This window comes from Python bivittatus, unplaced genomic scaffold (genome assembly GCF_059951505.1).
Source record: "Python bivittatus isolate LINGU-HERP-01145 unplaced genomic scaffold, Pbiv_v1 ctg000330_np1212, whole genome shotgun sequence".
Lineage (NCBI taxonomy): Eukaryota > Metazoa > Chordata > Lepidosauria > Squamata > Pythonidae > Python > Python bivittatus.
In genome coordinates this window covers 32,701,271-32,713,942 of record NW_028277058.1, presented here as the reverse complement: position 1 = coordinate 32,713,942, position 12,672 = coordinate 32,701,271, and the positions used below count along the sequence as shown (strand labels likewise).

Sequence of the window (12,672 nt, the reverse complement as noted above, 5' to 3'; positions counted from 1 at the left end):
ACATGGAAGAAAATACATCTAAAAGTGCAAACATCCCCAAATAACAAATTTGTATTTACAGTTGCAATAATCCCTCCTAGAGAGGAAATCTCTTTTTACCTCAAGGCATTGGCACTGTGCATTAAGTGCAGCACAAGAATCACTGTCACAACAGTCTTGAGAGAGGACAAGAGAGCACTTAGGTAACTCTTTGCCTCCAAGATAAATAGATTGATTACAACTGCTTTGATACTGCCTCAGTTGAATGAAACTAAGTGGCTTACAAAACTATAATCAGTAAGATTTGACCTTGCACCTCCTAATAGGAATCCAAGAGATAGAACACAGGATGTTGCCTTCCCTTCACTCTCCAGAACCAGGTGTCCTCCAGACGCATGGGCTTACAATTCATAGAATTCTTAACACAACTAGAAGGCCAGAGACTGCAAAGGGCTGCTGGGAGCAGCTCTCTGGGGCTGAGGAAGTTTCCTAACTTTACCAGTACCTGAACCTGGGATGTTCCTCATCTAAATCATGCACTCAACCATTTAGCTACAGCCTTTCATCTGGGTTCTTCTTTCCACTCCCTAAAAGATTGTCAGTTCTGCGAAGTGTGAATGCAGTCCTACGGAAGCCCCTTTGCCACATTGTTCTGGAAGGACAGGCGTCCTTCTCCCTTTCGAAGTGACACCCATCTGAATACTTTATGCCCCTGCAAAGTAATCCAAACTTTGAATTAATCTTTTCTCTTCTATCATAAGAAAGGTAGGAACAGTGTTCAGGGAGAAGCATACATCTTATTTTTCAAAGTTCATGTTAACAGAGGTACAATAAGTCAGATGTATCTGCACAGAATTGTAAGGATGAATAGAGGTAAGCCTCTCACATAACCCAACAAAAATAATGGTGTTATGTTGAGCCTGTGGAAAAAGAAAACCCCTTAGAAAGTGATCTTACAGTGAGAAGCACTGTGGGAAGGAGGCAGGATAAAGCTCCTGAACTGGGCCTTATATCACCTCATTTCTCCACCTCCCCAAAAGAAACAATTTTAATTGTCTGGCATAAATACCTGTTTGTCACTGACATCATTGTTAGGGTCTTTGACATGACTCCTAACACATTTTGTATGTATGACCAGAATGAGTAAGAAAGTGAATATGAGATGCTCATATTGATAAAATCAAGCTTTTAAAATGTGTTGGTAATCTCTCGTAATTGTTGGATAGCGTTCACCAATTTTGTCCCAGGGCTCCATAAAAGCTTCCTAATTCTACAGCAGAGGGCAAGCCTCTTGTAACAGTAAATTCTCTGTAGTAAGTAAAAAATTAGCAGAACAGATTTAACATAGTAGCTCTGGATGTGATTTGGTGATTCATAGCAGAATCAAAGGGGTTATTGTGAAATTGAAAAATCTTCCAGGAAGGTAGGGAAGGGAAAAGAGTCTTAAATAAATTAGAATCTTGCTTTATTCTAAACAAAGAGCATCTGTTGTCCAAATCTGAGGGTTTCATTGTTGAGTAAACAACACAGTGTCTTGGAAGCTGCTCTGTTTCCTCTCCTTCAGTCTCAAAAGAACAAAGATGCATACAGAGTGGCATGTGTCCCTTTCAAAAAGTCTCATGATACTCTCTAAAGGTTGTTAATAAAAATCCTTGTCAAAAAGGAACTCTGAAGCTGCTTCATTTTGAGTAACTGATCTGCTCTAGCACTTCTTGTCAGATTCCTAATATTTCATTTGAATTTGCCTTTCCTTGACAGGTCTGCACATGCTTCCTCTACATGCATGCTTTCTTCTCCCAGGATTGCAAACAGCTATTTTGTTTTTCAATATAGGATCCCTCAAGGCATTTTACTATACTTTATTAGGAGCTTTCATCACATAGAGCACTGAGATTACACTGATATTTTTGTAGCAGATGCATGATATGAAATTGATAAATCAAAGAATCTACAGTTGGAAGCCATTTAGGCCCTTGAATCCAATCCCAGCTTGGTGCATACTGTATATCCAAATTAAAATATCCTTTTATTTAAATATTGCTATATAATTTTCTGATTTCTTGGCTAGAGTCAGAACACAGAGATTTAGCATAGCAAGGTATAGGAAGGTTTGTCTAATAGCATCCAAGTAGGAAGCCCAGATTATTTATTTCAAAGTATTCCCTCTGTTAAATGAACTGGGAACATCTCCTGAATCCCAAGAGCCTATTCAACTCAGGTAATAAATACATAGATTAGCAAGGCTGACTGTATTGATTTTGTTTAGCACTGTGTGAGTGATTGCTGTCTTCCATTCTTTTTCCTGTGATCCCATTTTCCCAGTAAATTCCTGGTTGTAACTACAGATTTGGTTTCATTCATTTAAAAAAAGGAAATTTTCATTAAAAACGTCTTTGTGCATAGTCCCTCCCTCACACCCAAACCATTATCTGTACTGTATTGCAAAGAAAAATATGTGTTTGTGTGATTTTATTGCAGAAAAACAAACCCTGGAAAGTTGATCCAAATTAAGCACATGCCTCAGATCAAGGAGCTATAATTTTTGGTCCAAAAAATAAGAGGCCAGGTTACACCTGCTCTTTAAAAATCAAGAGGAAAAAATGAAGGAAGGGTGTATATCAAAGAAACAGGAGGGGTCATTTTGGAGTATAACAAGACACTGCATCCTGTCAGGACATGTTTAGATTCCCTCCATGATCATACGAATGGATGGATGGGCCTTGGAATTCTTTCAGGCTAGTGACATGAGCTTTAATGAGTGTAAGAAAGAAGATAACACCCTACCTCTGCTTTAAAACACCCACCAATCATTATACAGGTTTAGCATGAATTAAGAGCCCCATACAAGAATTCATTATTTCCTACTGGAATCAGCTGATGAAAAGATTCTTCATATCAGTATTGTGAAAAATATGCCTCTTAGCAGAAACAGATGATCATATCATTCTAGAGTCAATGAATTTTAGCTATTAAGAAAACAATTGGGAAAAGATAACAGAAGAAGCTGGACACTGGGACTGAACCTATCCAGCAGGTATCCTATTCAATACAATAATCTACATAATCAGCATTTAACTGCAAATTATTCAAAATGTATAATCCAAATCACTTCACTACAAATACGGAAATAATTTGTGCACAAATAGTTCTATACACAAAACATCTAGGTCCAAGTGAATTAAAACATGCATATTTTGTCTGGACATGGAATGAATTTCTGTATCAGAAATAAATGTTTTGGGATGGTGTAGGATTAGAAAAAAGCCACTGACCCTACTTACGCCATAAAATAACTCAGGATTTTTTTTTCTGCTGAATCATAGCCCATCTAGGAGAACTTCCAAAATATAATATGTTTGGGGCTCAAAAGAAATCCACATTTTCCATTTCATCAATACTCCCACTACAAGGGAGTCCAGTACAATTTCCTAGTCAGACTGTAAGAGTGGTATACTATATTTACACAAAATTTACTTTTTTTCCTGTCAACTTGCCATCAAACACCCTGAAATCCAATGACTGAAATGAGAAAATACTACAATTAATTCCGTTTATTTTAACAGTGATGTCACACCCTATCCATTTTGGTTACTTGTAAATAACATTTTATTTATTCAGCAATTTTAGATAGCCACCCATCTCACAGAATGTGACTCTGGGTGGCATACAAGCACAGGAACAATTAAAACAATATAACAATCTTAAAACACTGAAACATGACTAAAAGTAAAAACATAAAAAAACCAAGATTGCAGGAGAATAACAATCACCTAACATCCTATAACCACCAATCAGGCTCCCCATGGAATCCTCAGGTTTGCCAGAAAAACACGTTTTAAGGGCTTTCTGGAAGACTAGCAGGGATGGGGCTAACCTCACCTTGGGGGGAATGATATTCCAGAGAGCAGGAGCCACAGCAGAAAAGGCATGTCTTCCGGGTCCTGACAAATGGAATTCCTTAGCAGATGGGACCTGCAACATACCCTTCCTGCTGTACCTGATGGGATGAGTACATGTGATTGGGAAGAGGCACGATGCTATTTCCAGAGATATATTTCTACCTTACTCCAAAGATGACTTGAAGAAGAGTGCAGATCCCTGAGACGAAAAAGATGGTGCTGATCAGGTAACTCTGTGTCAGGATGTCCTGCTCCAGGCAAAGTGATTTGGAAAGGATGAGAGGAATTGCAACGAGACCTCCAAGTGCAGTCAGGTAATGCTAAGAACCAGAGGGGAGGGAGGGAAGAAATGCAGTTAAGAGAAAAAGCTTTGTGCTTACCCACTGTAATGGTGGGTGTATAAGACAAAGCCGTTTCTGTGGTGGTGCTTATATTATAGAAGACCACCTTAAAATATGATAAGTTCCTCCTCTTTTACGCCTCAGATATGCTACCACCACACTTTTGATGTGATTTAAAAAAAAAAAAGAATCGTCTTCACACTTTGAGACCTCTGTTAGCCTGTTCTTGTTTTTTATGATCAAATTTACTGTTTTAAATTGGCTTACTGTTTTAGCAAGCCTCAGTGAATTACACTGAGTTTAAATGCCTACAAATTTAGAAAAAAAATAAAACAGAAGAGAAACCTTAACTATCACAGAACCCAAGGTCACACCAATAGCTAGCATTCATTCCTCCTGGCCTTGCTTTTCTATTAAATTTCCCCAGTTTGACAAACCCATATATAGTTGCAGTAACTGATGCTAGTGAAATCACTGAAAATATGTACCAGAAGTGCTATTTACAGTGAGATCAAAGTTTATATTTCTGTACCTCCATTTCTCACCCAAACTATGCAATGGGCTAAATGGCGCATCTCTTTTGGGTGGCATCTGTCTTGAATTGACAGACTGGATCAAAACATCTGAAAACTAACTCAAATAGATTTTAGCTAAAGATTAGGAAATTGATAGTTCAACTCAAATGGAAGAAAGTACTTTGAAGGATGATGGGCTTTCCTTCATATAAGATTTTGAACCACATGTGGATGTCCAACTATTAATTATACTGTACAAAAGAGTGTTTTGCATTAAATTAAATTCTGAAGTACCTCCAAACTGGAAGGTGACTCCTTGCAGAAATCCCTATATTGTGAACTTTCCTTTGCCTTTGAGCAACTCTCAAGAAATGAAATTTAAACTGTTGAGTAATAGGTGTTTTCCTTTTCATACACACTCCTGTAAATTGCTTCATGAGTTATTTGTAGGATTTAAATTAGGCAATCACTTCTGAATCTCTGTTTGATTGTGGAGTCCTTGGTGGAGTCTCTGTTTGATTCTTGGAATCTATTTACACAACTGAAACCAGAATTGATTTAATCTCTTTGCTACCTTGAATTGGCTACATTTAATATATCCAAACAATTTAGTGTATTTTAGAATGGTTCTAAAGCAATTAAAAGATGTATTTGCAAAGAGGTTTTTCCTTCTCCATAAGTACAAATTATAAACATGCTTAGGCTATGATTAATCATGTGGGTGGTGCCTAGTGACAGCTCTACCTCCAAAATGAGGAACCTGTTCTGCCTTGTAGGGTTAAAAGTGCAGACGTATCCATTCCCTCCCTCCACCCTGTATGTCTTTTTGAACCTAAAAAAAGGATGGTAGAAACTCTAATTACGAATCTCCTGTGCCTAGTTTCAGCCTTCACACTCAGGTTAGTGTGAAGAGGTAACCTATAACAGAAACTTGCTTCTTGAAAAAGCTGGTTAATAATGCTTTGCCAGTATGCCAGATCTGTTGTGTTTTCCACTTAAACAAGAAGAAGCAGGTAGAATGTTGCTGAAGACCCCAGGCAATGGAGAGATGGAACAGAAATTCCTATGCTCGGTTATGAAAGGCATGGGAGTTGTCACACTTCATTGACCTAGACTGAACTAGTAACTAGTGGTTCCTTTTAAAAAGGGGGGGAAAAAGACCTTTCCCATTTGGTGAAGATATATTATCAAAGAAGGGGACAACAATAAATTAGAATAGACCTCAGAAATAAAAAAAAATGTGTTGACAAGAAAGTCTCTGCTGCTGTAAATCTGGCACTTTGTAAGAAAAAATAAAAGACTCCCAGACTCTTATTTATTTATGTTTATATTTATATATTTGGGGTAGAGGTTAAAGGCTCTGGGCTGGAAACCAGGAGACCATGAGTTTTAGTCCCACCTCAGGCATGATGCCAACTGGGTGACTTTGGGCAAATCCCTTTCTCTCAGCCCTGTGAAGAAGGCAGTGGCAAATCACTTCCAAAAATCTGGCCAAGAAAACTGCAGGGGAGATGATAGATAGATAGATAGATAGATAGATAGATAGATAGATAGATAGATAGAGACAGACAGACAGACAGACAGACAGACAGACAGACAGACAGACATAGCTGACCCACATACCAGAATATATTTGTTATTCTCAACTATATTTTTATTCACCTTTTTACATAACATCACCTGCCAAGAATTCCCAGCCAACTTGTTCTTTGAAGCTTTACCTGAATTCCCAGGAAGATGCAGAGGTACCATGGAGGTATATCTGTGACACTATAAGCCAGCTTGTTATAACCTTGTTTGCTGAAGTCTTCTGGCTTTTCTTCATAGTCTAGAACTGTAGCACCATCTTCAGTAAAGTTACAGTGATGTTTGCCATCATCGGTCTGCAGAAACAAAGAATGTTCTCATTCCAATAGAAAAGAATATATGTAGCTCAGGATTGAACCCACACTAACCAAGTGCTCCATTACCAAAGTAACAACCCAACCTCCCACAAGAGAAGCTGTGTACAAACATTATTCAGATGAGCACAAACACACCACAGCAACTCAGAACACCAGAAAAAGGAAACAGATCACCTATACAACATCTTCCAACAAAATGGATACCCATGCAACTTTATCAAGAAGTGCCTGACCACTCAATCCACTACAGCACAACCAACACAAGCTACAAAAAGGATAACACTACCATACATCAAAAACATCTCAGAAATAACCAACAGACTATTACAACCACACAGCATCACCGTAGCATACTAAAGCCCTCAAAAACATTTTAAGTAAACCAAAAGACCCAGCAGCCCAAGAAGAAAAAACAGGAGTCATCTGAAACATACAGGGTAGGGATTGTAACAGCCACTATGTAGGACAGATAGGCAGAAGACTAGGAGAATGCATCCATGAACACCAACTAGCAGTCAGAAGACACGATGAGAACTCCTTAATCTCACAACACATGGACAAGACACAACCACAGTTTCAACTGGGAAACTGAGCATCCTAGACCAAGCTAAATCCAAAAATGCTAGGGAATTCCTGGAAGCTTGGCATTCAGACAAATCAGCCATTAATAGAAATGTAGAAATAAACCATATTTACAGACCATTCAAAAGAGACCACAAAAAGCTAAAAAGGAAACAAAAAAGACCAGAACACATCCCTTCCAGCAGCCAACACCCAGATAAGCAGGGATTAACACCAGACAAACAATCAAACAGAAAACAATATCTTAATCGAGGAACTACCAAGGAGAAAACCACATCACCACCAACACTGGCAGGGCAAGCTACTGTATACAAACCCCACCCTCCCTTGCATTGATGTTGTTACCTAGTTGGGTAATGAAACATCTGCAAGCAAACAACAGAGAGCACCAAGGACTTCAATGTTCTCATTATTGTTTGAACTGGAAGAGGACACATACCTTTTTTTGGGAAGATATTTATAAATTAATTTATAAATCATTTTACTTCTTTGGAATATCTATCCTCATGAGTACCAAGAAGAGAGAAACCAAGAGGAAAAAACTGCAAATGAATTTTGATAGTATAGAAAATCAGTAGAATTTACAGTATTTTAATTTTTCTTCATAGCAAACTCAATTCAAAGCATTTAAAAAAATGTTTTAATTGAATAACTAAGGTGTGAACAACCTACTTCATTACTCTCTTTTTAAAAAACTAGATAATAAATACATCACAAATACTTCATTTGTCTTATCTTTTCTCCTTAGCATGATATACTCATAAACAAATGCATAAGTTGTTTGTTCTAAGTAGGAAAGAAAATGATGTTGATCTTATTTTTCTGCTACTAAAGAGGACAGGTTTTACTTTTTCAGCAGCACAACCAGTTTTGAGGAATAAGGCACTGGGCCACAGCAGTAAAAAGAACAGATGAAGAAAATATAGAATACGTTTGAGAGCCAGCTTGGGTCTGAATGTTGGCCTTTTGATCTCTAACTATAGTTCTCAATTTCCCTTTTACAATACAGGTAGTCCCCAGTTTAAGAAGGAGTTCTGTTCCCAAGTTCTGTCCTTAAGCTGGAACAATATTATTGTATAATACTGTATAAGTAGTATTGTGTAATGAACTTGAACCATTGTTTAATTAACTTGAATCATTGTGTATTTAACTCAAATTTTGCTCCAATAGGCTCCATTCTTAACTATGGGTTGTTTGTAACTCAGCCATTCTTAACCCGGGGACTCCTTGTATACAGAAAAGCTACTGGTCTGCTTTACGTGGTTTTTACAAGAGACAAATGTAAAGCTGTGTATGAATATCCTAGCCCCAACAGCTAATTTAAGTAAAGAATGTCAGTGGCTATGCAACCAAATTTGAAAAATCAGAAGATACCAGCAAATGCAGAAAACATTTAAAGAGGGGGAAAAAAAATAATGGGGCAAAATCTGCCCACCATCTGGTATGGCTCAATGACCACAGAACATTGAGTGTCTCTTACAGGGAGAATAAAAAAGGAGAATATTGCCAAGTAATCTGGAAGAGGGATGGTTGATTCATTGGCTAAAACTCTGAATATTAGCACCCCTCACAGCTCACTTGCTCTTAATATTGGTAAAAATGAATAATAATAATTATTATTATTATTATTATTCACACACACACACACACCATCCCAAGTTTCTTACAAAAGGATTAATATCTCAGTTAGTAACATTTACCTTATTAAAGAATTTCTAAACAGTCTTCCATCCTTCCAGTTCATATAAAGCTGATGTTCAAAAGCTAGTCATGCAAAATAGCAAAACTGACCATACTAGTCACCAAAATAAGATACATAATCAGTGAACAGACATAGCTAAATCAAAATGGCTGGACAAATAACATAGACTGACCTGATACAAAAAAGACTGAAGTGCTGTCACCTGTCCTCCAGGTGAGATGCCACTTGATGTGTTATCCCTTGGAATCACAAAGGGATACACATAGAAGAGACCACTATATTATTTGACACTTTGGCTACTATTCATTTGTACAGCACATACAAAATGAATTTTCATTCATTTTTGGGAAATTCATGTATCTCCTCCTGGGTTGGCCACTTTTCAGATATCCACAAAATTTGATCCACAGAAAATATGTCAAAGTGAGCATAAAGTCTCTTTAAAAATATTGAATGCCCACTTTGAGCCCATTAAAACTCCAGAGAAATAAACTACGTGGGCTCAAGAACAAGTAAGCGGAAGTAAAGATGCAATGTTGGAGGGTGGGAATGGATAGGAAGGAAGCCAGACATGCAAACCAATTTACAATTGTATATGATGTTGTTTATTGCTAAACCAGCTTAGTGCAAAGTGTATTTACAAGACTTTTAGTGAGCAAGTATTTATATATATCTACCTATCATAACCAAGCATAACTGTGTACACTAATAAATCTAACTGTATAATATACTAACAAAAGTTATCTAAATGACTCAGATGTCGGCTCCTTTACTTTATAAGACAAACACCGAGCTCCTCTCCTCTTCCACTTACTTCTCTCCTGAACACATTCTTGCCCAGTTATCAAGCACCCAAACCACGTGGAATCTGGCCTCCATTGCCTGCAGTCCAGGGCTGCATTTTCCTTTCGGATGGCTCTTTTTGCAGATTCCTTCTTTGGTTTCTCTTGCCTCCGGCTTCTTTCCAGTACTGCTCCCTGGCCATGGATCCTCTGGCTCCTGGCTCTCCCACCGTTGCCTCCTCTGCTTCATGCTTCGTCCAGTTGCCTCTCACTCCAGTGGCACTTCCTGCCAAACCTAGAAGACCCCCTCACCTTACCTTCTGTCTACCTGCTCTGTCTTCTTTTATACTTCTTTCTTTGGAAATCTATGTGCCAGTTTGCAAGCAATTCTAAGGAGTTTAAACGTATTTTTTTCCTCTGCAACTGTCTGACAGTCAGATCTCTACAGAGAAAAAACTTTGAGCATGACGGTCATGCATAACATTTTCAGGCATATGAAGCCCCCTATGCCAAACCGGATTGTTGGCCCACTTAGCCAATATTTAGACTTGTAAGAGTTCTCCATGATCTCTGGTACAAAACTTTCCTGGCACCATCTACTTATGGTTCTTTAACCTGAGATTGTAGATACAAAGTATATAGGATCAAAACAACATACTCTATTATTGAGCTATGATCCTCTCCACAATGGCTTAGGAAAAACTTTTTCAAACTTGTGCCACTAGATTCTAACAGATACTTTCCTTCTCTTTATTTCACAATATGTGTGTGATATGTGATGTGTTTATACCTACAAAGATCAGAATAGTGCAGGCAGCGGTATTCCCTGTGACACTCTATGGGAGTGAAAGTTGAACTTTGAAGAAGCAGGCTAGGAAGAGTATTGATGCTTTTGAACTTTGGTGTTGGAGAAGACTCCTGAGAATACCGCGGACAGCCAAGAAAACAAACAAGCAGATCTTAAAACAAATTAATCCACTGTTCTCACTTAAGGTGCAAATGACCAGGCTCAGATTATCATATCTTGTACACACTATGTGAAGACCTAGCTCTCTAAGAAGTGTATAATGCTGGGAAATATGGAAGAAAAGAGCAGAAGAGGATGACCAGCAGCAAGGTGGATAGTCTTAGTTACAGCGGCAATAAGCGCACTGTTGGAAGACCTGAAGGTTCAGGTTGGGAACAGATCATCATGGAGAAAATCTATGTGGTCACTAGGAGTCAACACCAACTTGATGGCACTGCAAATTTGAGAACTGCAAATTTCAAATTATAACTAAATGGATATAAATTTGATAAATAAATAAATAAATAAATAGCACAGAATAATAGAAAAGAGAGAGGAAGAATGTGCAAAAGACTATAAAACTGCTTCAAGGTTTTTTTTAATGAGAAGCGGTATACAAAAAACTCCAAACAAATAACATGAAAGCCTCTTAAATTGTAGCATTATTTCTTTGTCACAGTCTGTTCTATTTCAGGTAGATGGTGAATAGCAAGAAATAACAGATTATCTTTTTTAAAACCTGAGAAGGAAATTACAGTATATGATTTCTGGTGAATTAATATTCTGGCAAATACAGGAGAAAGGACTCCCATTAAAATTATTATCAGTCCTTTCTCCTATTTTTTTCAGAATAAAAAAAGGGGGAAATACAAGCAGCAAATGTTACAGCTTAGATTTGAATGTGTTAAGTACCACTCTAATAGCTCTCGGGAGGAAAAACCTAGTTTTACAATAAATCTAAACAATTGCACGTGACACCAGCTATTGCCCACATCACTCTTGCTCTTTGCTTTCTTTTGTACAGCTCAAACTCATTTATGCAGGCATTTGACTTAAAATGAAAATACAAACTTACAATAAAAGTGGGATTGTCTAATCCATTTGCTTCTTTTTCAGGGTGTGTCATCTCCACTTCAAAGGTTCTTCAGGGACGTCCTTGAATAAAGTGAAGAGAAAGGCAAGATGAAGCACCACTCAAACCTCAAGTTTGGCATCCTGAATAGCAATGAGTCATAGGAATCCAAATTTAATTTCCAGGCGTTCGTGTGAGAATAATTATAGAGGATATCCCTTTTCACTAGCTTGCTGAAATAATTTTCTCATTTTCAGCTCAATTATACAGCAACATAAGGTTTTAAAACCTTTTTTGAAATTATCCTGCTTGAGCAGTAATGAATCAGTAACTGAAAGGGGGGTTCTTTCTGTCAATATCACGGATTTCTTGAGCAGATCTATTGAGCATTCTCTTCCTATACAAATAAATGTTTCATGCTGAATAAGTGAGATCCATCTACTTCTTAGACTATGCATTACGATTACAATGATAATGATGACTATTTTAAAAAAGTATAGTTGCTTACAGTACTATATCTTTGCTATGCTAGGAACAATATTGCCTTGTCAGGCTAGTAAAGCTGCATTTTTACTATTATTGCCTTCTTATGGTCCTTGCCTATGCTTACTTCATACTAATCCCTTTCTGCCCACCCCAAAAGCTATATAAATCCAATTCTGTTTAACCAATTTAAAATCCATACATACTGATATATTCTAAGAGTTGTGAATCTTCCCATGTACTATCTGTTCTGGGGTTATTATTAACAATGCAAATGAGTGTTTTATAGATAAATTAAAAGTAATTCTATTAGATGAGTGGAAAAAATAGTATTTTAATGTCTTTACACAATAAGCATCCTTTCTGACCCAGTGCTGTGCAGATATTTAGGACTAGAATTCCCATCAACAGCTATATTGGTTGAAGTTGTAGCCAAACACACCCATAAGGTGCTAGACTGGGCAAGATGCTCTAGAGAGTTTTCACTGGGAACCATTCTCTTATGATAACTTTGTTCCACATCAGAACTTAATACACATTACATTGATCCTACAAAGGCTTTTCCCCCCCAAACTCTGATAGTTTACTACAGACTCCGAAAGGCCAAAAAGCTGTCGGTAACAATA

The 12,672-nt window shown here is 37.5% G+C and overlaps 1 protein-coding gene across 5 annotated transcripts in view; it reads right to left on the bottom strand.

Annotated features, from left to right (window-relative positions):
* Nucleotides 1–12,672, bottom strand: part of LOC103050573 (solute carrier family 23 member 1-like) — a 46,874-nt gene that overhangs the window by 20,201 nt on the left and 14,001 nt on the right. For all 5 annotated transcript variants that reach the window (XM_088141926.1, XM_007434304.4, XM_025170564.2 and 2 more), the window contains 3 exons: nt 11,567–11,646; nt 6,456–6,617; nt 4,041–4,198 (listed from right to left, as the gene is read on the bottom strand). In XM_088141926.1, coding sequence (XP_087998052.1) covers nt 4,041–4,198; nt 6,456–6,617; nt 11,567–11,617 — 371 coding nt within the window. In that variant the 5' untranslated portion in view covers nt 11,618–11,646. The remainder of the gene's footprint in view (nt 1–4,040; nt 4,199–6,455; nt 6,618–11,566; nt 11,647–12,672) is intronic.